The sequence below is a fragment of the Eucyclogobius newberryi genome, unplaced genomic scaffold (assembly GCF_026437365.1).
Source record: "Eucyclogobius newberryi isolate DKJ021-1_F unplaced genomic scaffold, fEucNew1.0.hap1 SCAF_17, whole genome shotgun sequence".
NCBI lineage: Eukaryota > Metazoa > Chordata > Actinopteri > Gobiiformes > Gobiidae > Eucyclogobius > Eucyclogobius newberryi.
In genome coordinates this window covers 3,075,317-3,101,076 of record NW_027315801.1, presented here as the reverse complement: position 1 = coordinate 3,101,076, position 25,760 = coordinate 3,075,317, and the positions used below count along the sequence as shown (strand labels likewise).

General features: G+C 40.9%; 1 protein-coding gene across 1 annotated transcript in view; it reads left to right on the top strand.

Annotated features, from left to right (window-relative positions):
* LOC140362621 (forkhead box protein J3-like) overlaps positions 1 to 25,760 on the top strand; it is an 81,448-nt gene that overhangs the window by 20,584 nt on the left and 35,104 nt on the right. The window contains exons 4-5 of the mRNA XM_072448726.1: positions 16,411 to 16,485; positions 20,773 to 20,856. Of these exons, the coding sequence (XP_072304827.1) occupies positions 16,411 to 16,485; positions 20,773 to 20,856 (159 nt within the window). The remainder of the gene's footprint in view (positions 1 to 16,410; positions 16,486 to 20,772; positions 20,857 to 25,760) is intronic.

Below are 25,760 nucleotides of genomic sequence, written 5' to 3'. Positions count from 1 at the left end.
AGCCTGACCCCTGGACTGTTGAAGCCTGACCCCTGGACTGTTGAAGCCTGACCCCTGGACTGTTGAAGCCTGACCCCTGGACTGTTGAAGCCTGACTGTGAAGCCTGACCCCTGGACTGTTGAAGCCTGACCCCTGGACTGTTGAAATCTGACCCCTGGACTGTTGAAGCCTGACCCCTGGACTGTTGAAGCCTGACCCCTGGACTGTTGAAGCCTGACCCCTGGACTGTTGAAGCCTGACCCCTGGACTGTTGAAGCCTGACCCCTGGACTGTTGAAGCCTGACCCCTGGACTGTTGAAGCCCGACCCCTGGACTATTGAAGCCCGACCCCTGGACTGTTGAAGCCTGACCCCTGGACTATTGAAGCCTGACCCTGGACTGTTGAAGCCCGACCCCTGGACTGTTGAAGCCCGACCCCTGGACTGTTGAAGCCTGACCCCTGGACTGTTGAAGCCTGACCCCTGGTGGTCACTCCGAGTCAAAAAATGGCCAAATTTGGATCATTTCTTTTGCCTTCAAAGTAAAAAAAATAAGCATTTGCCTACTGTCCGACCCACTTGAAAAATGTTGACTCGGGTTACAGCAAACAGACAATTTATTTGGGGTAACCTTATCAACATCATTTTTTCCCCTGCAATGATAAACAACAGACAATTTCTCAAGTTTTCATCAAAATGACCATTTGAATTATTGTTTACCATAAGTCGAGGACTGGTCTTATCTCTTTGTGTAGTGTAAACCCAATCATACCATAAACCACCACCATAAACAATATAGTTTACAGATGCACACAGGCTTCACGTGGATTGGTGGGAGTCCAGCATCTTCTGACTGTGAGGAGATTGTAAGGTTTTACTCTGGGCTTGCTCCTCATCGTGCTGTCTTTTCCTCTGGATGGACACACGCTGGTCCAGGTCTGGGAGATCCGCATGAGGGCACTTTGAAGCTGAAGCACCAGGAAGTTGGTGTTTGGGGCGCTTGTTGTTGTTTGGAAAGTCCACACTGTAGCGCTTTAGTAGACCAGGAGGTGGATTTGTTTTGGAGCGAGTCATTCTTTGGCATGTCCACACTAGGACGCTTTAAAGAGGGAACCTGGTTTGTTCTGTACTGGTATGTTAGGGGTACATTCAAGAACACATACAAAACGGAAATAGTGAAGGGAAAACAAGACCAGAGAGAGATCAGAAATACATAAATAAAGTAGAGTAGTAGTAGTAGAGAGAAGAAAAACACAAATTCTGTCAAATTTTTCATGTCAAGTCCGAATGTAATTTCCATATTACGCATGTCCAATATAATATTAGTCCAGTGACATCCATTTTTTTGTAAGAGGCTTTTACCTTGCAGCCTGGAGGATGCTCTAAGATATGTTCAAGGATCTAATTGAATAATATTAATAAAGAATATAACATGATATAATATTTCAAAGTAGCACTTGGACCCATGCACAGGACACAGTTTTGTCCTTTTCCAGATATGAAAAGTTCCCTTTTGTTGCTCATGGCTGAAGTCTTTGAAGTATACTTGTGCTCTGAGTTACTGCTACAGATTCGACATTATCAGGTATTAGTTGCTATAGCAATAGTAAAATGTAAACGTCCTATGTTTAAAAGGCACAGCACAGTACACAATATTCAATGTACAATGTAATATAGCACATATTATGCTTTTGTCTGCTATTTAGTTATAAGCGATGACACTTGTGGGTCATAATTGTATATTTTGGACATTTAAAAGACAATATTGATCAAAACGATGTCACTGTAAAAACACACAGTAGACCGTGCTGACGGCCACAGATCCGGCTAATAAACGGATCTTTTGTCATTTGTGCCAAAATGACAACTAATTGATCATTACTTATTTAGTAATGGAATAATTGTTATCTGGACAAAACACAGACTCCAAAACATGCCATGTGCTGAAAGCAACAAAGCAGTACTTACATTCAATGTGACATGTGTAAATATTTACATTTTAATGAAAAGCCTCTTTAGTCTATCATCTAGATGTCCTGAAGTGAAAACACTTAAGCTTAATTTCAGCAAACCTTTGTAAAAATGTCATGTTCACGGGCCTTTCGCAATCTTAATGACTAATTGATTCATTTATGAAAATAATTGCCGGATTAATTGATAAATCATTAATAATCATTAGTTGCAGTCCTCTACAGCATTTAAGCAAGAATGACACATAATCTTGCCTGAATGCAAAGGTCATTTGTCCTTTGTATTTGACCCATCCTTAAATTCTTCAACTTTCATTAAATTCACATTTAATGAAAGTTGAACATATATGATAAGATTAGATATTAGCAAACTACAATATGTATATATGGTGAGTCAATTCTAGTCCAGTGTAACTTATCAAACGTGAATGCATAAAGACTCCTTTATTCAACTGCTGCACATTCACACTCTTGTGCTTCAACATTAATGAGTCGAATTTAGCAAGATTTTCGGCCAATTCTATTAAATAAATGAGAGCTGCAGATTTTCTCTTAGCAAGTAAAAATATGAAGAGTATCAGATTAAAAAAATGTCAAGGGCTTAATGTGATGATAAAGTCGAGAAAAAAGGTCTAGCTTGGTCAAAACATTAATATTATAGATAAATGTATACAATTCAAAATGAAAAATGCTTTTACCTTGAATACAATGGAGAAAATACTTCACTTTGCATTTATTATTTACACAATTCAAAACAATATTCACCCCTCAAATAAACCGCATATTGATACACATTTTTGCTTCTTAACCCTCCATTTTGGTCCCCTCGCTACACATTTAAAACCTCTTTATTTATTCTTAAAAATAGTCTTCCACGAGCCATGCGTCATTCTGACAGCCGAGGTGGGACGACGGTGGCTGCTACACGGAACTAAATGCCTCCACATCTCTTTCCTTAAACTACAATTTGTCATCCAAGCGGCACCTCACCCCTGCAAATGTACTTTTTTATGGATGTACGCTGACTTTTGGGTGAATCCTACCAACATTTTTCTGCCTATTTCGACAATTCTTTATTAGCTGGCCCGCGCTTCCTATGCCTATTTTTAGAAGATAGTCGCTCAGTCTGACATTAGCACGTTCACTTCAAAAAAATCTGATGTACAATATATATATATATATATATATATATATTATATTATATATATTTATATAATATAATATAATATATATATATATATATATCTCTATAGGGCAATATAGGGTTACAACTTTGTAACCTCTTTCTTTCTGTTGAAGGGTCCGCCACCTGCTTGTCGTATGAGTGTTCCACAGAACGGCAATAAATGGATATCTTGACTTTTTCATTACCGGCTTTTTATTTCTACAAAAATGCGTTGGAAAAAAACATCCAGCAAAAAACTCTCGTGCACATCCACCTCATGTCTGTTTCCTTTGCTCACATCACCAGAGCTACAGTGTGTGGCATTAGCAGCAACGTTAGCATTAGCAGCAATGTTAGCATTAACAGCAGTGTTAGCATTAGCAGCAACGTTAGCTCTGTTCACTTTCTGCACTTCATATGTAAATTCAACTGTAAATTTGTATACATAGTAAGCCTATTTTTTATTTTTGATCTTATAGCTTATTTTTTATTTTATCCATCCATCCATTTTCTGCCGCTTTATCCGGGGCCGGGTCGCGGGGGCAGCAGTCTGAGCAGGGACTCCCAGACTTCCTCCTCCCCAGACACTTCCTCCAACCCCTCCGGGGGGATCCCGAGGCGTTCCCAGGCCAGCCGGGAGACATAGTCTCTCCAGCGTGTCCTGGGTCTTCCCCGGGGCCTCTTCCCGGTGGGACATGCCTGAAACACCTCCCGAGGGAGGCGCCCAGGAGGCATCCGGAACAGATGCCCGAGCCACCTCAGCTGGCTCCTCTCGACGTGGAGGAGCAGCGGCTCTACTCCGAGCTCCGAGCGCCCAGCCGTGTGGCTGGGCGCTCCCTTAGCAAACTGCTATAGCAAACTTTTATGCTATAGAGGAAATGCAGTGACGTCACGCCGTCACGTGGTTTCACTGTTGAGGACTTCAAGAAAGACGAGCACGCACGTAAACACGCCAGAAAGATCGCAGATTTCGGCTGATACTGGAGTCATCCTAGACCCAAGATGGGTAAATCATGCAGTGCAATTGGATGCACCAATCGTCAGGAATCAACAGACAGTTTGTTTCTAGTAACTTGTCAGTGCTTCAGCAGTGTACGAAGACGATTTGTTGATCAGGTAATTGTATATGTTTGGGTAGCGTGTTACTGCCGAAGAGCTGCGACTCGCTGAAAACACTGGCTTTAACATCACTTTTGGCAGCGAGTGCGGGTCTGGTTATCCTATCTCACAAATCTTGGATAAATAACGCTCTTCGTGAGGGTCTGACAACCTCGCAGCAGATTCAGAAAGTCCATCATTTGCCGAAAGCTCCGACATCACAGTGCGTGTACCGTGTGCCGGGTAGCAGATTCTTCTTCTGCGTCGCTTAGAGCCTAGAGCGCCCTCTTGTGGTGGTCAATGTGAAAATAATCAACGTGTGAAATGCAGTTGCCAGTGTGAAAATAACAAATGATATCACATATAAGTCGCTCTGGAGTATAAGTCTCACCCCGGCCAAAACTATGAAAAAATATGGTAATTCCCTGTTTTGTCCCTGACTTAGTCCCTTATTCAGTCCTAATTTTGGTTTAATTGTGGTTCAGTCTTGTTTTAAAGCCGGAGTACCGTGCAGTCTTGGCCGAGTCCCGTTTCTGTAATCTTGTTTTAACCATCCTTTCAAAAACAACAACTTTGACCTCGTCTTGTGCACAGCGTTGTTAATTACATCCACGTGAGAAACTGCGTTGGAGTTTTTAATTACACACTAATCACTCATGGCAGTGGCGGTATTAGATTCTTAATTAAAAGCTTGAATTTCTGCCGCTCTCTCCTGCAGGATTTGGCCCTGGCCCAAAAAATGCATTTCCCTTCTGAACCAGCCCAGGCCTCGAGCACCTCCATATGGCTAATAATAGGCTCTGTGCACTGAGGAATGCGACAATTACACCACGAAATGAGTATCTTAGTATTAGTACTTTATCCAGCGGTGTGTGTCGTGCGAGAAGGAACGCAGGCTTGTCTTTGCTCAATAAATTAGCGGTGTTCTCTCTTCAAATAAATCAGTGTTTTCAGTCAGTATGAGAGCAACAAATGGAATTATAACAGTCTGTTAGGATTTCATTTTGGCTCATTTTCCCTTTCAGTAAAACGGTGATTGAAAAGAACTGAAGATGCGGCGGTAGATCGAAAGTGTGCGGCTCGGGGGGAAGTTTTCCAGGTTTCTTAGAAGTAACGCTCAAAGCACCTGCTGAGTAACGTCTGTGAAGCGGCGTGAATGAGCCCAAAACGAGCGCCGTGTCAGCGTCGGAAGTCAAAATGCGTGTTTTTCGTGGCAATAGTGGTGACTGGGACCTTTTTAGCTCAAACTGATGATTCCTACTTGTGAACTAGGATATGGTTGAGGAAACTCCCGCTTCACGTGTGAGGAAAAACTGTCACAACAATGAATAAAACACAAACGGGACAAACGGTATCCGCGATGATGGCATGCAAAGGTGCTGCTCGTGATGAGGCCGAGCACTATTGAAAAGAGACAAAAAGAGCCATTAAAAGTAGCATCCAATGTACTCTGTGTTTGTGAAAAAGATGTTTAAAGTATTTTATTTCACGTAGACCACTGTCCATATGAGTGTAGAATAAAAGACTTTTAAATCTAGATGATAGTTTTTTTCGACTGTAGACCCTGGGCAAGGTTTAGAGGTGCCGGAAACAAAAACATATAAAACATAATAATAAATGCATTCATTGTAACAGTAGATCAAAATGAGTAAGCATAAAAGCCACTCAGTAATACAGAATCAGATACAGAGTAGAAGATACAATATAAGTCACATTTATACAAATCCTGTGACTTGTACGTGAGCCAAATACATGTGCATGGGCAGGTTCATGCAGCAGAAGACAAGACACAGTTTCACACAGTTTCTCCGGCACTCCCATCTTCCCTGGTGAGTATTTGTATCACAAGAATGGTTAAAAAAAAGAAAGAGAAGCGGATTTGGGTGGTTAACTGCCACAATGTAAACATCCGAGGATATTATGTTATTTAACATTTTAGGTAGATGCATTATTCATATAACGTTTCCTTAGCCTATAGTTCTTTCTTCTTCTTCTTCTTCTTCTTCTTCTTCTTCTTCTTCTTCTTCTTCTTCTTCTTCTTCTTCTTCTTCTTCTTCTTCTTCTTCTCCTTCTCCTTCTCCTTCTCCTTCTCCTTCTCCTTCTCCTTCTCCTTCTCCTTCTCCTTCTCCTTCTCCTTCTCCTTCTTCTTCTTCTTCTTCTTCTTCTTCTTCTTCTTCTTCTCCTTCTCCTTCTCCTTCTCCTTCTCCTTCTCCTTCTCCTTCTCCTTCTTCTTCTTCTTCTTCTTCTTCTTCTTCTTCTTCTTCTCCTTCTCCTTCTCCTTCTCCTTCTTCTTCTTCTTCTTCTTCTTCTTCTTCTTCTTCTTCTTCTTCTTCTTCTTCTTCTTCTTCTTCTTCTTCTTCTTCTTCTTCTTCTTCTTCTTCTTCTTCTTCTTCTTCTTCTTCTTCTTCTTCTTCTTCTTCTTCTTCTTCATTGGTATCCAAGTGTTACATTACCGCCAGACTTCACTCTTTAGACTTCACTCTTTATCGGATCGGCACTTTCTACTTTCTACCAAGCTTTACCTACCGTAAAAAATTGACTATTGAGCGCACCTGAATATAAGTCGCACCAACTAAATTTACAAAGAAAAAAAATACATTGTATTGTTGTTTTGTTAATTTATGGATTTGTGTTGTAATAAAACGTAGCATTTTGAAGCTCAACATACAGAGAACACGCCTGAGCTGTCCCTACTGTCCCCTGAGCTGATTTACTCATGGAAATACCGTAATACATCCATGGCCTTCCCCCACATCTGGCTCTGCTCCTGTGTGTCGAGCTCTTGCGCTTCCTGCTAGAGTGCCCCTAGAGGCTGTTATCTGTCTAAATCTACCTAATCTACAAATTAGCTGTGAAAAAAGTAGCGGTAGTCCAAACTTTACGGTATGTATGTAACAAGTCCAGTCAATGATGCGGCGAGTGGTCTCATGACTCGGGAGATTATTTGTTCTTTTTTGTAGAATAGGTTGTCTCACGCTTCCTCTGTGTCCTCCTGCTTCTTCCTGGTTGTCGCCTCACTTCTTCACGTCCACCCACACGACATGGACCTCCCTGACCTCTCACAGCAGGAGTCACGATCATCATGTTTATTTTATTTTGACGTTTGCAATGAATCAAATTACTATGTAGATTGTGATTTTCTGTAGAAACACTTTCTTTCTTCCAGGTTTAGGAGAGCACTTGTAGTTGCAGTGCTGCTCTTAGGGGGAAACAAACAAACAAACAAACAAACTGTTTACCAGGAAAGTCTCAGTCATGACAGTTTCTCCTGTTTTTCTAATTATGACATTGTTTGGTGAGATAGTCTCTGTGGTATCATAGTTTTACATCAGTCAAGTTGCAATTTGTGAAGAAAATTTGACAAATAAAAGTTCGAACAGGAAGTAGAACAGAGTTATTTTTTTAATATATTTTTATTTATTTATTTATTTAATTAAACACAAATTTAAGACATTACATGAACTTGGGCATACAAGCATATATATAATTTGAGGCAATAGAATATTATAAAGTAAACTAGGTACACAAATGCAAAGAAAGAGAAGGAAGAAAAATACATTTAAAAGAGAGGAGATGATTACTGTAATAAATGTAACTGTTCCATGATATGAATCATTTTAGCGGATTCATTATTTGAGGTATTGTTTAGGGATTGAACATATGGTTTTGATTTGTTGTTGTTGTGTTGCTTTTAATGACGGTTGGCAGCCAACTGAAAAGGTGCATTTACCGCCACACACTGTAGTTGTACATCTTTAAGTATGTGTTTTACGCTGTACCGTATTAAAAACCCAAAAACAATTACACATAACAGACTCCCTCCAACTCTGTGATGTCATCAAAAACAACAGATTCTGAAAAAATGTAACTCACACCCTTTAATGACAGTTTTAACTATAATTTCACAAAATAAAGGTGTTGTCAGGCGTAATTATTTGTCAAATCGTAACTATTGTATGATTAATATGGACTTTGTCTTTTGTTTACAATCTGGTTGCTAAGTAACAGGAGCACGGAAAGAATATTATAAACATCAAAAATGGCAAATTGCAGAAAAACAGCTAAATGTTTTGTTTTCGTGAAAAGTGCAGTTTAATCTGGCACATGGACTATTTGAAACATCTTCAGAGGTTCACTCACATAAATGTAAGAACAATATATTGCAAGTTGTAAAGTTTTCACATGAATATATATTTAGGACATATAAATCTGACAAAATGGATAGAGCCAGGCTTCAATTTCTTGGTTCATTTTACTGACATATTAGATACAAATAATGGTGGGGGGAGGGCAAATCATATTTAGTAACTGCATGAGCTCAAACAGTAACAGAACATTTAGAATTAAATCAATCCTTCTTCTTCAACGATCCGTCAAAAAGTACAATATTGTAAAGTTTGGTGTGCTATTTTAAGGGCTGAACTTATTGTGAAAAATGCACGGAGGGGATTGAATTAAATAATAAAACCTCTTTAGCTGCAGATTTGTTGTTTCCCAGCTGAACGCATTATGTTGAATCAGAATCAGAAAGAGGTTAATTGCGATCGTCAATGAACAAATTTCACAAACATAGGAACTTGTCTTGGTGCAATGAATAAGTCAAAAAGAGAAACAATTCAAATCTTCTATGGGATAAAAATAACAATAAGCTATAAGATTAAAAAATAAGAATAAAAATAAAACATAGAGAGCACAAACCGACCAAAAAAAAACCTCTCTAGTGCCTCGCCTAAAATATTTTCCCCACAGTATTGCTATATATATATGGAGAATGTGTACTTCTCACATTATATTATTGTCTTTCTTTCCCAGACCTGCAGACGGCGCACGCACGCACACACACACACACACACACACACACACACACACACACACACAGGCTGATGGAGGCAGGGAGGACGGGGTGGGTGGGGGGGAGGGTCCTTCAGATAAAATGCATATGTATGAGAGTTTTTGAAGCTGTGGCTGGTATTCGGGGCAGCATCCTGAACCCGCGCCTGTCACTCCGGCTCCGTCAGTTGGTAATAAGTCATCCCTCCTCCTCTGCACACCCAGGAGACACTAAACTTCTGAAACACCTGGCCCACAAAGACTACACAGCGCCCGCACCCACCCGCTCACCCGCTACCTCTTCTACCTCTGCTCCAAACTTTGCCACGTCACACCCTCTCTTCACGCTATAATATCTATTTGGCTGTTTCTAAATCGCGGCTCGGTGTGTCTGTTTTGGTGAGTTTCGAGCGCTTACGCTGAAGGACGTAAACTCCTCGATAGGCCCCCGCCGCCGCCCCCCCCCTCAGTGTGCAGCAGGCAGGTTAATACCATCTTGGAGAACCTTTAGCTTCTTGACCCGCCGTCTAATGCCAGTGGGACTCGGGTTTGGAATTTCAAGCGGGTCTTCCTTAGCTTCTCCGCACCGTCCAAGAACGTGCGCCTGCAACATTTGTTTTTCCCTCTCGGCTTGAAAAATGTGGGAATGAAATGTGTTTGGATGACATTTGTTTAGATGTTTATTCACACAGAATGTCTGATCCGGCACACGCCACGTTTACATGTCAGGGAAACCAAAACACTTGTCCGATTCAAACATATTTATTCAACGTGCAAGGCAAAGATCTTAGTAACACGTGTGGAGAAGAAGTGCGTGCGTAGTTGCGTTTCCGGGAGCAGTGCAGGCTCGTCGCACTGGAAGCCGACTCGGAGATGCATTCGACTGCACCAGGAGGAAACGAAAAGAAACATTTTAGACACGCGTGTTTGGACGTGAACTCGCTTGGTTTAGATCAGCGGTGATGACAAACTACAATCCCTCCACTGCAGGCGACTAGCACGTGTTGTTTTGGTCCGCTACATTAACGTGCCGATGACTTTGAGTTAAGATAGATATGTATAAAATTTTGCTAAAAAATATAAAACATTTATCCTAGAATCCTAGCTTGTTTTTTAGGTGTATGATTGTACTTCCTGTTTATAATTGATGACATCACAGTAGGAAATTGGCTTGCAACCACTGGGCCAAAACAAACAAACAAAAAACACACCTTTATTTTGTTGAATTGGTCTTTAGAGAGTCAAAAAAGCTGTGTCTTTTGTGTAAATTAGGCAATATTTATGCAAACTGGGCATGGAATGAGTGTCCCTAGTGTGATGTCACTTCCTGTTATTTTCTACAGATGTTTCTTCAGACTTTTTCTCCACAAATAGCTACTTGATTGTTGCAAAACTATCATTCAGATTTACAACACATATATACACACCAAATAAAGTCAAAATTGGAAAGTCAAACGCACTTTAAAGTGAAAGTAAAAACTACCGGAGCTTCTGTGTGTTTGTTTGTGCAAATAAGTTGAGAGCAATGCAGTTCCTCGTGTCGGAAAATCAAATGCTCCACTTGAATGAAATGTTGCTCATCTATCTACGTCTATCTATGTTTGTTAAGTTAGCGCTAGTGTTTTAGTGCTGATGCTAAATTTCTAGACACACCTGAACGTCTCACATTCCGCCTTTCGCTCCTGCGTTGTTCTTTGACCCGCTGCAGACTGGGACAAGAGTGATCCGGCAGGTTTATGTCGCGGCGGTGAATTGAGTTCCGTCGTTTAGCGCCCTCCGAGTTCTTTGTGCACATGTCACATTAAAGGTGGAATGAACGATTTTTTTCAGCAAATTTTTGATCATATTTCCTCGTGGCGTGGATAAATCATTTGTCCTGCCACGTATCAATCATAAAACGCACCTACCGCTCACCTGCAGCCGCGTGCGGTTCGTCCCCACGTTTCCGCGTGCCTAAGCGCATGGATCTATCATAATATAGTTCCCTCAGTGTACGGGGCAAAATGAAGACGGAGAAAGACAGTTCGAGCTGACGCAGAAGTGGACAGAAATCTACGGGAGACGAGAGATGCGATGTGATCCATCGCGCTAATAAACAAAGGCACGTGTGTGTTGTATCAGTCCACACGGGGGAGGGGCATGCGCACTTCCGCCTGCGTTCTCAAATTGCCGAAAAATCGTCCATTGCGCCTTTAAGATAGTGTTTTCTCGCACGTCCAAACATGTGAAGACGAATCCCGCGCAACTGACACCGGTTATCGCCAGAACAAACACACTTTCCCCTTTAAATGTGGGTGAACTCCTCTTCAGATTGTGGTTACTGTATTTTCCGCACTATAAGGCGTAGTTTTTTGAGAAAATTAGATGCTTTTATATAATGCTTCTTATAATCCAGTGTATATGGATGAATTCTGGTTGTGATTATTGACCTTGAAGCAATTTTGTGTGGTACACGTTTTGTTTCGCTTTATGCGCCTTATATTCTGGTGCGCCTTCTATATGAAAAATGATTGAAAATAGACCATTCATTGACAGTGCGCCTTATAGTGCGGAAAATACGGTAGAAGAACATGCATTTCACAACAACATCACACATACAAGTAACAGGTTGTGTGCGACAAAATGTGTTGATCGGATGAACAGAAAAGGCTTGTTTAGTTGGAGAATTCAACCCGGGACTCTTATGTATCCATTACAGTGAAATCGTGCAGTCGATTGTGAACCTTCAGCGACATAATTGGTACTTTTTACCGCAATCACAGCAAAGCGTGCAGCCCAATTATCAGGCCTGTGTCGCTAGCTTCTTTAAATCAACATTACACTAACTGTCAGTCATGATCGTTGCCTCATTTACACTTTTTACATCCGGAAGAGATCTTAAAATTGCACTTTGCGTCGATAATGCGTCCAATCTGTTTTTGGAGGCACGGGATTAATCAAAGCGCGTGCTCGGAAACTAAACACAACTGTAGAATTTGGCGTCGTACGTGCAGTCGATTTGAACATGACGAGTGATAAATGTTTCCGTTTTATTTGACGCCGCGCGGAGCTCTTATTACGCTTATTGAGCCGCTCTCCCGGCCGAGCCGCGGTGCACCGGCTCTTGTGCACCCATGTTGCCGTGACGCTGCCGCTCTCACATCTCAAGTCTGTTTAATTCAGTCGAGAGGAAATGCCCGTTCGATTTGCCTCAGCGCGGTGACCCAGATCTTCAGACTTGGGTTGCGTAACTCCAGTCTGCGCCATGTGACCTCCTCCTCCTCCTCCTCCTCCTCCTTCTTCTTCTTCTTCTTCTTCTTCTTCTTCTTCTTCTTCTTCTTCTTCTTCTTCTTCTTCTTCTTCTTCTTCTTCTTCTTCTTCTTCTTCTTCTTCTTCTTCTTCTTCTTCTTCTTCTTCTTCTTCTTCTTCTTCTTCTTCTTCTTCTTCTTCTTCTTCTTCTTCTTCTTCTTCTTCTTCTTCTTCTTCTTCTTCTTCTTCTTCTTCTTCTTCTTCTTCTTCTTCTTCTTCTTCTTCTTCTTCTTCTTCTTCTTCTTCTTCTTCTTCTTCTTCTTCTTCTTCTTCTGCTTCTTCTGCTTCTTCTGCTTCTTCTGCTTTACTGCAAACTCAGAGTGACATGCAAGGGGTTTGAAGTGACAATGCAATAGAGACAAACCTGATGCTCTTCACCTGCACAGTTAAGGAAGAAATTGTACAAAATATCCATTGTTGTCTATTTAAATGCTATTTAAAGTTGAGAACATTGGGTTTCACTTTATTATAACTACACCTTAATTTGCCTCAATAAAGCATGAACAAAAATAGTGTATTAAGCATGATTCAGGCTTAGTAACTTAAGGTTAAGGTTAGGGCTCAGACTTAGGTATTAGTTAAGTAGTTACTAAGCCTGACTCATTCTTTCAAACTATTTGTTCACTATGAATTAAGTCTGTGTTCATGCTTCACTCAGGCAGGAATAAGTGTAATTCTGAAGTGTTACCAAAAACAACAAGGGTGAAGTGATATTTCTGAATATGTGAGATACTGTGTCTTAAAGCTTGCTTGGTTATTGTCTAAACTTTGGAGAAAAGCTTGGATAATATTTACTTAAAGCTGGGATACCAAACTTTATTGTGGTAAATGTCATCCAATATTAAAGTATTTTATCCCTGGTAAACCCGGACGATAGACTGCAAGGCACTTCACTCAAAGCGCTTCACATCAAGGAACCAGTCATCCATTCACACACACAACCACACACCAGATGTTTGCAGACACTGGGGTCTTTCTGTGATGAGTTTGCATGTTCTCCCCGTGTCTGCCGAGGTTTCTTACCTAGTGGTAGTGATTTCCCCCCAAAAAACTAAAAACATGTTCAATTGTATGTGAATGAGAGTGTTGTGAGAGTGAAGGCATGGCTATGATCCAGTGTGTTTACGGCATGTGTTTCATGTTCATTAACATACACTGTCCCCACCAAACAAACAAACAAACAAACAAACAAACAAACAAACATGTGTATGCATGTGAATATGAACAATGTGCCAAATGGTTTGTGAGAGCGAGGATCTATTTAGACTTTAATCTTCTTTTTACGGTTTAAATATCAGGTGAGCCAGCTTTAACTCAACAATATAATCAAATAACTGAGATACTATGATTGAGTAAAGCTGGTCACATAATAAGTTGTTTTCCAGTATAATGTGGACAAATTATAGAAATATTTCTTCTCATAACAATAAAATGACATTATGCCATGCATTATTCACCAGCAGAGCGATCCTGGGTCTCCACAGTCCTGCTGATGCCTCTGCCTCTGCCATATCGAACGGCTCTAATGCAGAGAATCAAACAGATCAGTGTTTTTGGAGCAATAACAAGAATCCAGTCCAAACTCTTGAGAAACTACTTCTACTTTCCCGTGCCGTGTGAGTGCTGGTGCGCAGTGGTATTAATTAGCAGCAGCAGATGAGTGCAGAGCGGCGCCGCGAGGGAAGGCCGGTTCATTTTAGGTTAGCAGCGCTCTACCTTCCTGTTGTTTTGTGGCTCGCCTTGTACACAACACACAGCCAAAGAAAAGCTTTTAATATTACACCCGATGTCGGTATCCTCCTCATTATAGACCCGGAAAAGTATGGATCCGTTCTTGCCTTTAAAAGTGAATGTCCAGTTTCAGAAGTGGAGGAGATAGTAGTAAATCCGGTGGTTAAAGGTGTGCCGAGAAAGAAAGTTGCAAAGCTGTAACTTTTGTACATTTTGAACGAAATAAAAGTCTCGTCCGGACAAAGATGAAAGCTGATTCAAGGCTACACACGGCGTAGCTTTGATCAGCAATTATTATTCATCGGTCTGCTTGTTTTTTACTTCAGATACTCGGTCGCATACTTTGTGACTGTTTTGCTCCTCGACGACCTTCACTTACTCAGAAAATACCCTGAAGTGATATATATGGTTCGCAAAAATATCTCGAGAAATAATCCTATTGAATACTGACACATTATCCTGAAAATCAGAGTAAACCTTATTCCCCATGAGCATAAAATGAGTATAAAGATCATGAGCTGTAAAATAGTCGAATGTATCAAGTAGTTATTTAGTATAATTCATGATCTGTATTATTCAAGCTGAAATTTAAATACATCACCAAAGCATAACACAAAAGTTCTAAGAAAAGATACACACAGTAAATACTGAGCAATAAAAACAATATACTCAATAATAATAATAATAATAATAATAATAATAATAATAATAATAATAATAATAATAATAATAATAATAATAATAATAATAATAATAATAATAATAAACAGCTGATATTATTGTTTCCTGAGGGTTTGATTCAATTTGTGATTTCTGTTCAATCCTTGTATATTATATCATTGTATATATCTGTATATTTCTTATTGTGTTCAGATTCCAGACAGCTGTGCCTGACATACATTTGGTGTAAAAGTATGTGAAGATAGTATACACAATAGTGTGTTGATGAGTTTAACTATTATTCTTCAGTTCAATTTATTTTTGTAGATTCAAAAATCACAACAGCAGTCGCCTCGCCGGGCTTCACAAAATTGCTGATTTAACCGAGAGAACAGTAGAAAATTGAACAAAGAAAGCCAATAAAAGGCAATCAGATTAACAATTACTCCTTATGTGAGCAAATAATCATACAAAGACGCTAACGTGCCACTCACGGCGAGTAAATGTCGCTCCAGATGTCCACGTGATTCAGCCTCACCTCGGCCTCTAACCCTAAACCCCTCGACTCATTTATGCAGATCAGGTGGCAGGGTCTTTGCAGGTGGAAAAAGTACTAATCTACTACCGTATTTTGTGAAGTATAAGTCGCACCAGCCAAAAAATGCATACTAGAGAAGAAAAAATCATATATAAGTCACACTTTTTTTGATAAAATGCAAGACCAAGAACAGACATTTGATCTTGAAATGCCGTTTAAAATACTAACAGATTAGTGAACATGGTGAATAGGTGTACGTATGCTAATGCTAACACCTTCAGCTACATGAGGTATGCTAACGCTAACACCTTCAGCTACATGACGCACAGACAGAACTGTGATAAGTGTCTGGTATGTTAACGTAACATTATTAACAGTTAGGCTACCCCAAATTAATTGTCTGTTTGCTGTAACCCGAGTCAACATTTTTCAAGTGGCTCGGTCGGTAGGCAAATTCTTATTTTTTTTACTTTGAAGGCAAAAAAAAAAGATCAAAATTTTGCCATTTTTTGAGTCGGAGTGACCACCAGGGGTCGGTTAGTCGGTGAAATAATTGAAAAATAAAAGAATTCGACGTTTTTTCAACAAAATGCTGAGGCCTAATTTTTTTAGTCAGCTAGTTTCACGCCGGGTCGGTCGGGTTACGGCAAACAGACATATTATTTTGCTCAGCCTTATTCACATAACTATAGCATAAATTACATGCTAACAAGTTTACCAAAGCATCAGTTTTACCCCAAATCACTAAATCCATTGAATTCTTCTTCCTCTGTGTCACTTCTAAACATCTCCACAAACTCCAGAGGAAGAGGAAGTGCAGATTCTTCTTCTGCGTCGCTTAGAGCCTAGAGCGCCCTCTTGCTGTTGCCAGTGTGAAAATAACAAATAATATCACATATAAATTGCTCTGGATTATAAATCGCACCCCGGCCAAAACTATACTTATAATCCGGAAAATACTGAGCCTAAAAATCTGATAGTACAACGATCAAAAAGTCAATGGCTGAACAGCTACAACCACAACATAACATGATCCCAAACTCATGATGACTCGCTGATGGTGATTTGTACCAGTCGATTTCCACCTTGTCACTAAACTGCCTTCAGAGTGCACTAACCTCCTCTTTCTCTGTGTCTTTTTCTCTCTCCAGAACTCCATTCGGCACAACCTGTCCTTGAACAAGTGTTTCCTCAAAGTCCCTCGCTCCAAAGACGACCCCGGAAAAGTACGTATTCTTTCAACGCCGCAAAGAAACCGCTTCAGCCGCGATAAATATGCAATCCCGCTTCATCCTGCTTACAAATAAGACAAGATTAGCCGCACGTGCCGAGCTATGCCCTTATATGCCTCCGCTAAGTCTTAAAAGCTCCACACGCCGCCGCCGTGGTGAATTCTTAATGCCTTTTTTGCACTGCCTGCGCTTCCCATATTGATTGGGCCCAGTAATAATGCAGTACAGGAGTAATGAATAATAAGTATATGTCGGCGCATTTGTTGCAGATGCCAGACGTTCATGCTTTATTAGACCGTGTCCTGCGTCCCGTTCAGTGGGAGGAAGCTGAGATAAGTTCACAACTGGGGAGAGAAGGCAAGAACGTGCAAGAAGTTCAGTTTATTTAGTTTTAGTAAGTGCTGTGGGTCCCCGAAATGTTGTAGATTTTGTGGTTTTCCACGGTAGACCAGGGGTGTCCAAACTATACCCAAATGGGACCCTCAGACCAATTTTTCCCACGTCATCCTTAGAAGTACCGTAGTTTCCGCACTATAAGGCTCACTGGATTATAAGGCGCACTGTCATTGAATGGTCTATTTTTTATATTTTTCGTATATAAGGCGCACTGTCAATGAATGGTCTATTTTTGATCATTTTTCGTATATAAGGCGCACTGTCATTGAATGGTCTATTTTTGATCATTTTTCGTATATAAGGCGCACTGTCATTGAATGGTCTATTTTTGATCATTTTTCGAATATAAGGCGCACCAGACTATAAGGCGCATTAAGCGAAACAAAACGTGTACCTCACAAAATCGCCTCTAGGTCAGTAAGCACAACCAGAATGAATCCATAAACAAGGCGCACTGGATTATAAGGCGCACTGTTGTTTTTTGAGAAAATTAAAGGCGCCTTATAGTGCGGAAAATACGGTACAGACCATAGTAACCTCCAATAACCTTTTGCCGTAAGACGGACTTGATATTAAAGTTCTGAAATTTCTTTTTTTAGGTGTAATTGCACTTCAGACTTCAGATAACTGGAGCTTTTGTGAACGATTCTGGGCCATGTTTCAATATGCGACCTGATACATTGTGAAATCAAACCCCTGCATGCTGTTTGCATCTAATAATGAAGTATTTTATCACTAACTAGGGTTGGATACAGTTAAGGATTTAGCGATGCTGCTTACCGACGGTTCTAACAATTTAGGACATTGCAGCAGCAGCTTTATTTCATTATTAGATAAATGGTGAGGGTTACAGTGACTATTCCACATATTAATATATATATATATATATATATATATATATATATATATATATATATATTTATATATATTATCATGTTCTTTTCACATTGTTAATATTCACATTCATTTTCTTTCTTTTTTTTCTTTGTGGTTACAGTAAATATATTTAAATATGTACTTTTATTGAATGTATTTATTGTAATTTAATCAGGAAAGTTCCCTTAAGAGTCAAAGTTTTGGTCCTGTCCACCTTTTTCATCATAGAAAGCTGTGGTGTAAGTCAGAGCAGAGCAGAACCGGAGACGTAAGGAGAACATGCAAACTACACACAGTAACCCGAGTATAAAATATCTTACCAATCATTTCAAGACAGCTCTTCTACCACATCATATAATCAGCTAATAAAAGCTATTGCACATTTTATAGACATTGTTTTGTTTGCTCTTGAGCGCCTTTTCTGGCGATTCTTACCTAGAACAAATGAATAAAATGGTTTACAATTGACTATCATCCTTTTTTGCTGACACTTGATCCGGCGTGGAAGACGACCGCTTAGCATTACAAATCCTCCGACACCCAGCCTTCACCTCTAATTTACCAAACAGTCCTCTCCGCCTCTGCCGCTAAGAAACTTCTCATCGAACTCGCTGCGCTCTGCTCCCGTTCGAAAGGGTGAGAGAGAGAGAGCGAGAGCGAGCGGCGGCGGCGGGGATTTGGGAGCCATTGAAAAATGAATTAAGAGGGAAGGAGCTTTAAATAATTCAAACCTAAAATCCTTGGGCTCGGCGTACGGGTCTATAGTTTGCTTGCGAGAGACACAAAGAGGCGCGCTCCCCTCTGATTAGCCCTGCGCCGACCTGAGCTGCACCTTAATTCAGACCTGGATCGAACCGGTCAATATCCCTGTATGAGGTAAACTGGGGGGCTGTGTGTGTGTGAGGGGGTGAGGGGGGGGCGCTGCACACACCTCTGTGCAAACGCAGCGAGAGGAGAAGCTAAATCATGCATGTGCTAACGCTAATTGGCTGTGTACTGCTCAGCGAGGTGGGACCGAGAGACGAGAGGGTGTGTGGCCTAGATCAGACCTGAACCGAATCCAGTCCGGCCCCTCTGAACGGGCGGGCGGGGCCGGGGGCGGGCGGGAGAGGGGAAGAGCGGGAGGGCGTGTATGTGGGGGAGAGCAACATCTAAAAGCAATTGATTTTTCTTATTGTATGTGCTCCAGCAGAGGGTTGGAGTTTGAAAAGGGTTTCTGCTGGTTTTCAGTGGAGCGCCAATTTAAGAGCAGAGCGAGGAAAGGCAGAGAAATAACAGGAGTTTGAGGAGGATTAGATTGTGAGCGAGTCGCAGGTTAAACACCATGTGGAACTTTTTACCTGCAAAATGTATAGCTTTTGAAATATCTGCTATGATTTGAAGAAAATAATAACATGGGCATCAGACTTTATATGAACGATCAAGGGATGGCTTATGAATTATTACGGTGTTATTGGCCGATATGAACCGATAGCTAAACAAATCCAATGTTTGGCGTCAATATGTTTCTGCTTTAGTGCGTCAGATTTGTCTTTTTTTGTTCAGAGTAATGAGTGAAGATGGAAATAGAAGAGTGCAAATGTAGCAGTTTGTTTATTGTTCATGGATTTTATATTCCAGATAAACACTAAAGGGAAAAGTTAGTTAGTGTAATCTTTACTTCAATTTTAAGATGGAAGAAGAGCGAGCCAAATATCGGGTATCGGTATCGGCTCAAATGTAGATTCATATCGGAGCATCCTGAGACCCTTCCTAACCGGGCTCATGCCAGGTGAATATGTGCATCACTCACAACAACAGGAACAAGCCGAGAAATCAAACTGTTGTTTAATCCAGTCAGAGAAAAGCACAGACGTCTTCTCCATCCTCAAATACACAAAGTACTTCTAGGTGCACGTTTTTAACAAACAAACACACACTGTAAATCTGCTAAAATAGGCTAAATTACGTCTGTCGGCGTCGCCATGTTTGTTTAGTCCTTTTGACTTCAGCCCAGACCACAATGCTGCGCTGTGATTGGTCAGGCCCACAGATGGATTCTCAAGAGTTTGTGAAATAAATATCATCTGATTGGACAGGTTAGACCCTCTCCACAATACGGCAAAAAACAACAATGCCATTTTTTATTCAGCTTTGATTTCAATTGCTGAAATCCGTAAAGATGGATATTTTGATTTTATTTAATGATCACGACGGAACAAATAACACAAATAGTCCTCGCCAAAGTCTGAATTCTACTCCAGACCACATGCTTTTACTGACAATAACATGGCTGTGGACCTTTCATTCAAAAAGACAGGTTGAAATAAATTGAAATAGTTTGTCATTTGATTACAATTCAATTCATGCCACAGCCCTAAAGTTGACCCATGTTTTCTTTTGTTTTGTTTGATTTGATGCTTTGAGTTTGAGCTTTGCTGTACATTGCTCTGCTCTACATAAGAAAAGTATATATTTTCCAGAAACCAACCACAACCCTGTTTCACCACAAACGTTTTAAGATGAATTATACAGCGCCCCCTTCTGATGGACATATGCTAATGCTACAAACAAAACCTGTGTCTGTCGTTTAGCCCAAGTAAAGAGTCAGAACAGGTTTATTGCCTTTGTCAGTGAACAAAAGTCACAGGCTTGGAACTTGCTTTGGTGATTCGGTGCAACATACAACAATGAACAATAATAAAAGAAAGATATATCAAATGAGGCACGCATTAAAGAAATATAAAGATAAGGTGAAAATAGACTTACTATGTACACAAAGTTTACAGTTGAAATATGGGCCTATACTGGAGTTTAAGACTAATATATCCTTCTATCTCTAATTTTGAACCTGGATCTTTGTCAGGATTATCTAGCTTGAAAATTGGCGCTGGCTTTAGGAGGAAGCCTACCCAGACGCAGGGGAAAAAACATGCCAAATCCTCAGCAACGTAACAAAAGCAGAGCTAAATCGTACCAATAAACCGTTAAATACATTGCTCATTGTCCTTCCATCGCTGTGTCCTCCAGGGTTCGTACTGGGCCATCGACACCAATCCCAAAGAGGACTCTGTACCCAGCCGACCCAAGAAGAGGCCCCGGTCTGGAGAGAGGGTGAGTGATGCAAAGCACATGAAAGCAGCACCCCGCTGTGCGCAGTGGCTGCGGACTGGAGTGACGTGCGAGTGTGAGCTGGAGAAGAGCCAGTTTGGGGGGGAAATGACCGTAAAAGCAATTTGAATGTTTAGGTTTTTGCATTTGGTAAATTCTAATGAGTTGTGTATCTTTAACAGAGAGTTTTCTGAAGTCCAGTTAGTTTAGTGTAGAGTGTTAATAATCTTAGAAAGGAACATTGATAAAAAATAATTGTATTACAAAAAGAAAAAAGTATAATTAGATGTTGTTCCAAAATTGATTAGATATTCTGAATGTCCTATAGTGTATAACTGCAATGAAATACATAATAAATGAATAATGGTGATTTGGAACAGGCAGTGTCTCTATATTTAACCAAATCCTAAATGCAACTTGTATGAAGCGGTGACGGGGGCCTGGACATCCCCCCAATTTTTGTTTTAAAAGTTTGAAAGTTTGCTCAGGGCTTATTAGCTCTGTGGTCACTAAAGACTACAAGATCTATGATTTTGTACAGATCCGTTATAGATTCTTTAAACTTTGAAGGTTTCAGTTGAAAATAAACATGTCAAAAGTTCAGTTACCACAAGCTGGTCAGCCCCCCATCGTGTCTTTTAACTTTTAACATTAGAATTTTATGAAAGGTCAATGATTGGAGAATTGACTTCCAGAACCACGGTGGTCTTCGATGTGAGGGCGACTGTTGAGCTGCATTAAACTGAAACATTATGGCTGTACGTGTAAGATCAGATGCTCTACACTTTCGTAGCCTGCATCGCCATTACAGGATTAATAATATACGCTCACTAATACATTACACAGTAAATCAAACAGGCAGCGGGGTGCATGCTGGGTAATTTTCCCTCTACCACAGGAGCAGCGGGGGGAGCAGATGAGAGGTAGATTTGAGTACACTGACTGACAGCGGTGGCTTCTATAAATATATGTTAGTCATTAACCTCAAAGTGAGACACAGGGTTTGGCTGCCTCCGACCGGATCTGATACAACTCTGCTGCTTTTATGAAGAGTCATTATAACAGCCTAAACTACACTATGAATCCATGTTATATGTGAACATGAAACCAAAGGCATTAACACGTCTGCATAATGCTCCGTCGTTTTAGTTAAAGGACACGTTTCATGCAATACTAGTCCACTCGCCGAGCTCTGAGACTTTCTGTGCTGTTTATAAATCCATAAATTATCGCCAGACTCGTTCTTCTGAGCAGCTCTCCCATTAAAATCATGCTCGTTAAAACCGCACGCCTGCATTAGCGGGTCCGGGGCAAGCTAGGTTTGTTTATCTCCCCTGTGTAATTCACTTTGAAGCCAGTAGATGGAGCTCTGAACTAAATTCTCGTCCTGAAAAAAGCCTGACTAATATAAAGTAATGTGTGTTGTTTGTAGACAAATCAGTTTTGTACTCAAGAGCAGGTATAAAGGACAATAACAATACAGATTATGCATGTGTGTCTTTTAAAACCCTATCTCCACGGCAGCAGCAGATCCAAATGCACCTCATCCTCTCCATCTTCTCCGCCTCGCCACCCTACTTTATCTCCACCACATCATTTGTTTCACCTGGTGGAAATATCTATAATTAACTACTGTATTTCCTGGACTATAAGTCGCTGTGGAGTATAAGTCGCACCAGCCAAAAACAGCATAATAGAGAAGAAAAAAACATATATAAGTCGCACTGGAGTATAAGTCGCATTTTTTGAGGAAAATTTGTTTGATGAAATCCAAGACCAAGAACAGAAATTTAAAAATAATAACAGATTAGAGAACATGGTGAATAGGTGTACGTATGCTAACGCTAACACCTTCAGCTACATGACGTATGCTAACGCTAACACCTTCAGCTACATGAGGCACAGACAGAACTGTGGTAAGTGTCTGGTATGTTAACGTAACATATGAACAGTTATTCAGAGAACTATAGCATAAAGAACATGCTAACAAGTTTAGCAAAGCATCAGTTTTACCCCAAATCACTAAATCCACTGAATTCTTCTTCCTCTGTGTCACTTCTAAACAACTCCACAAACTCCAGAGGAAGAGTAAGTGCATATTCTTCTTCTGCGTCGCTTAGAGCCTCGAGCGCCCTCTTGTGGTTGCCATTGTGAAAATAACAAATAATATCACATATAAATCACACCCCGGCCAAACTATGAAAATAACCCAGCACAGGACCTGAACAACATGACACGAACACGATTTTATCCTTAATTACTCCCTCCGTCTTGCTCTCCGCTCGTTTTCGACGTCGACTTCCCCCGTTTGCGGCTGCAGCAACTCGACGGCCTCTCGGGAGCCCAGAAAGTGCACATTGGCTGTGAGCTACGGGCAAGGTAAACGAGGGAGGAATTTGAGGGATTTAAGAAGACATCAAGGTAAAAGTCCATTTGCAGAAAAGCGATAGAACGGAGAGAGGAGTATTAAGTAGGTATAAAGAGCGACAGAGAGAGAGAGAGCTGGTGTTCTGCTTAATTACCACAGCAGGCCCTCCGGCTGCAGTTAGACATATTTTCTTCAGCAACGATGACTTTTTTTTTTCTTCTATTTTTTTTTTTTTTTTTTAATTACAAACATTAATTAATTCCGAGGCTTGTCATCTCGTTTTACATGGATGGACCCTCCGACCCTTTCTCTCACGCATCAGTAGAACCGCTGGCAGACAAACTGGAGGCTGTCAAACGGGCCAAGCAAGGAACACAAAAGGCCAAGGCACGCAGCCCACTTACACTCAGGGAAAATATCTACGTCTGAGTAGCACTTTCTAATTGGTGAGTTTAAAATACTTTATATTGCAGCCATGGATGTTACAGTGTAGGAGAGCTTCTCAGCCAGAAGTTTAGTGGAGAAAGCACTTTGCACCAGTTGAATGTTGCCATGTAAGAGATTTTAGGGGAAATCAGCCTATTCGTCGCGTCACTGGTGGAGAAGGTGGAGCTTGTTCAAAGCTTGCCAAAGACCTCAACAGCTTCAGGCCGGTGGCTCTCACGTCCCACCTGATGAAGACACTGGAGCGGCTGGTCCTGGACCACCTCCGCTCCACCGTGAGCTCAGCCATGGACCCGCTGCAGTTTGCATATCGGCCTGGTATCGGAGTGGAGGACACCGTCATCTCCTGCTGCACTGCTCTCTCTGGACTCGGTGCAGGAGGTGGGGGACAGAAGGGTCCTGGCTACACTCACATCTATGCTTGACCATGAGTGTCGCCCCCTGCAGGACACTCTGTCCCCTGCAGGACACTCTGTCCGCTCTGGAGAGCAGCTTCAGTGAGAGACTGATCCACCCTCGCTGTGTGAAGGAGATGTTTCACAGGTCTTTCCTTCTGCTGCTGTCAGACTTTATAACAAACACTTTTAGCCCTGAACATGTGTCATTCAGCTTTTATAATTCATGTGCAATACTGTTATAACCATGTGCAATACTCTTATACTTATGTGCAATACTGTTATAATCATGTGCAATACTGTGACATAATGTCAATCATCCCTGGTGCAAAATGTTCTATCCGTATAAGATAAGATAAGATAAGATAAGATATTCCTTTATTGTCCCACATGGGGAAATTTCATTGGTGCAACGCAGGTAGATACAGAGGTAGATACAGAAGAACAGATCACTTATAGGAAGTCTGAAAAACACTTTCAGTAGAAGATCTCCTATAAATAAATAAAAACTCCCATAGACAAACAAATACATAAATAAATACCATGTCATGTGATCCCGACAGTAATTGCACATGAATATGTGTCACGACAGCACATAGATTGCACATGAATTTCACAGTAATTGCACATGAATTGCACATGAATTCCAACAGCAATTGCACATACGACAGAATTGCACATCAGTATTAGGTTAGGTCAGTATTGCGACGGGATAACGTGACGATCTCCGGGTAAGACGACTGTTCTCCGCAGTTTCATGAGTTCCTCCTTTGTGGAAACGCGGTACTGCGCCGGCCGGGGGGCGGGGCCGGAGCCGGGGGGCGGAGCCGGGGGGCGGGGGCGGAGCCGGGGGACTCAGAGCCAAGACACATCGCAACGACACGACGAAAACACTCAATCCAGCCGAATAAAGTCAAAACAAGTTAATTTAAAGCGATTCCAGTGCGTGTCCCGATCGTTCGTGAAGTTCCTCTTTCATATAAACGTGTATATAAACGTGTACCGACGACACGCAGTACTTTAGCGCGGCTGGAGGGCGCGGGGGGGGGGGGGGGGGGGGGCTGGTGGGCTCGCTCGGAGCTAGCTCACGTCACAACAACACAACAACGAAAAACGCTCAAATCCAGCCGAAAAAAGTCAAAAACAGTTGAATTAAAAAACTATTCCAGCGCGTGTCCCTATCGTACAGTAAAATAGAAAAAATATACTAACTATATTTACAAAATATAGGAGATATATTGTATAACAGCCACCTTTTTTATATATGTTCAGCGTCTTTGGGTCACTGAAAAGCGCTATATAAATAAAAGTTATTATTATTATTATTAAATAAGAGTGTCAAATTATTTGTATTTGAATTTCCTGCTCTACTTATATTTATACCAGATTTAAGTATTATTTTTAACAAAGTTTTCTATTTTTATTATTTTACTTGTGTTCCTAATCTGTGTTGCAACACTGGCATTTCCCCCTTGAGAGACAATAAAAGGCTCTTTTATCTTTAAATGATATGCTCTTTTTTCAACCTTAACCCTAGTTGACATTTACTGTAAGATTAAAGCCACGTTTGTTTTGCTGATCCTGAAACGGCGAGGCTAAACCTCTCATGTCTTTAGTTACGCTGCATATACACGCTCTCAGCAGCTAAACACTCTCATACGTCTACACTTTATGAACTTTTACCTAATAACCTTTCATAC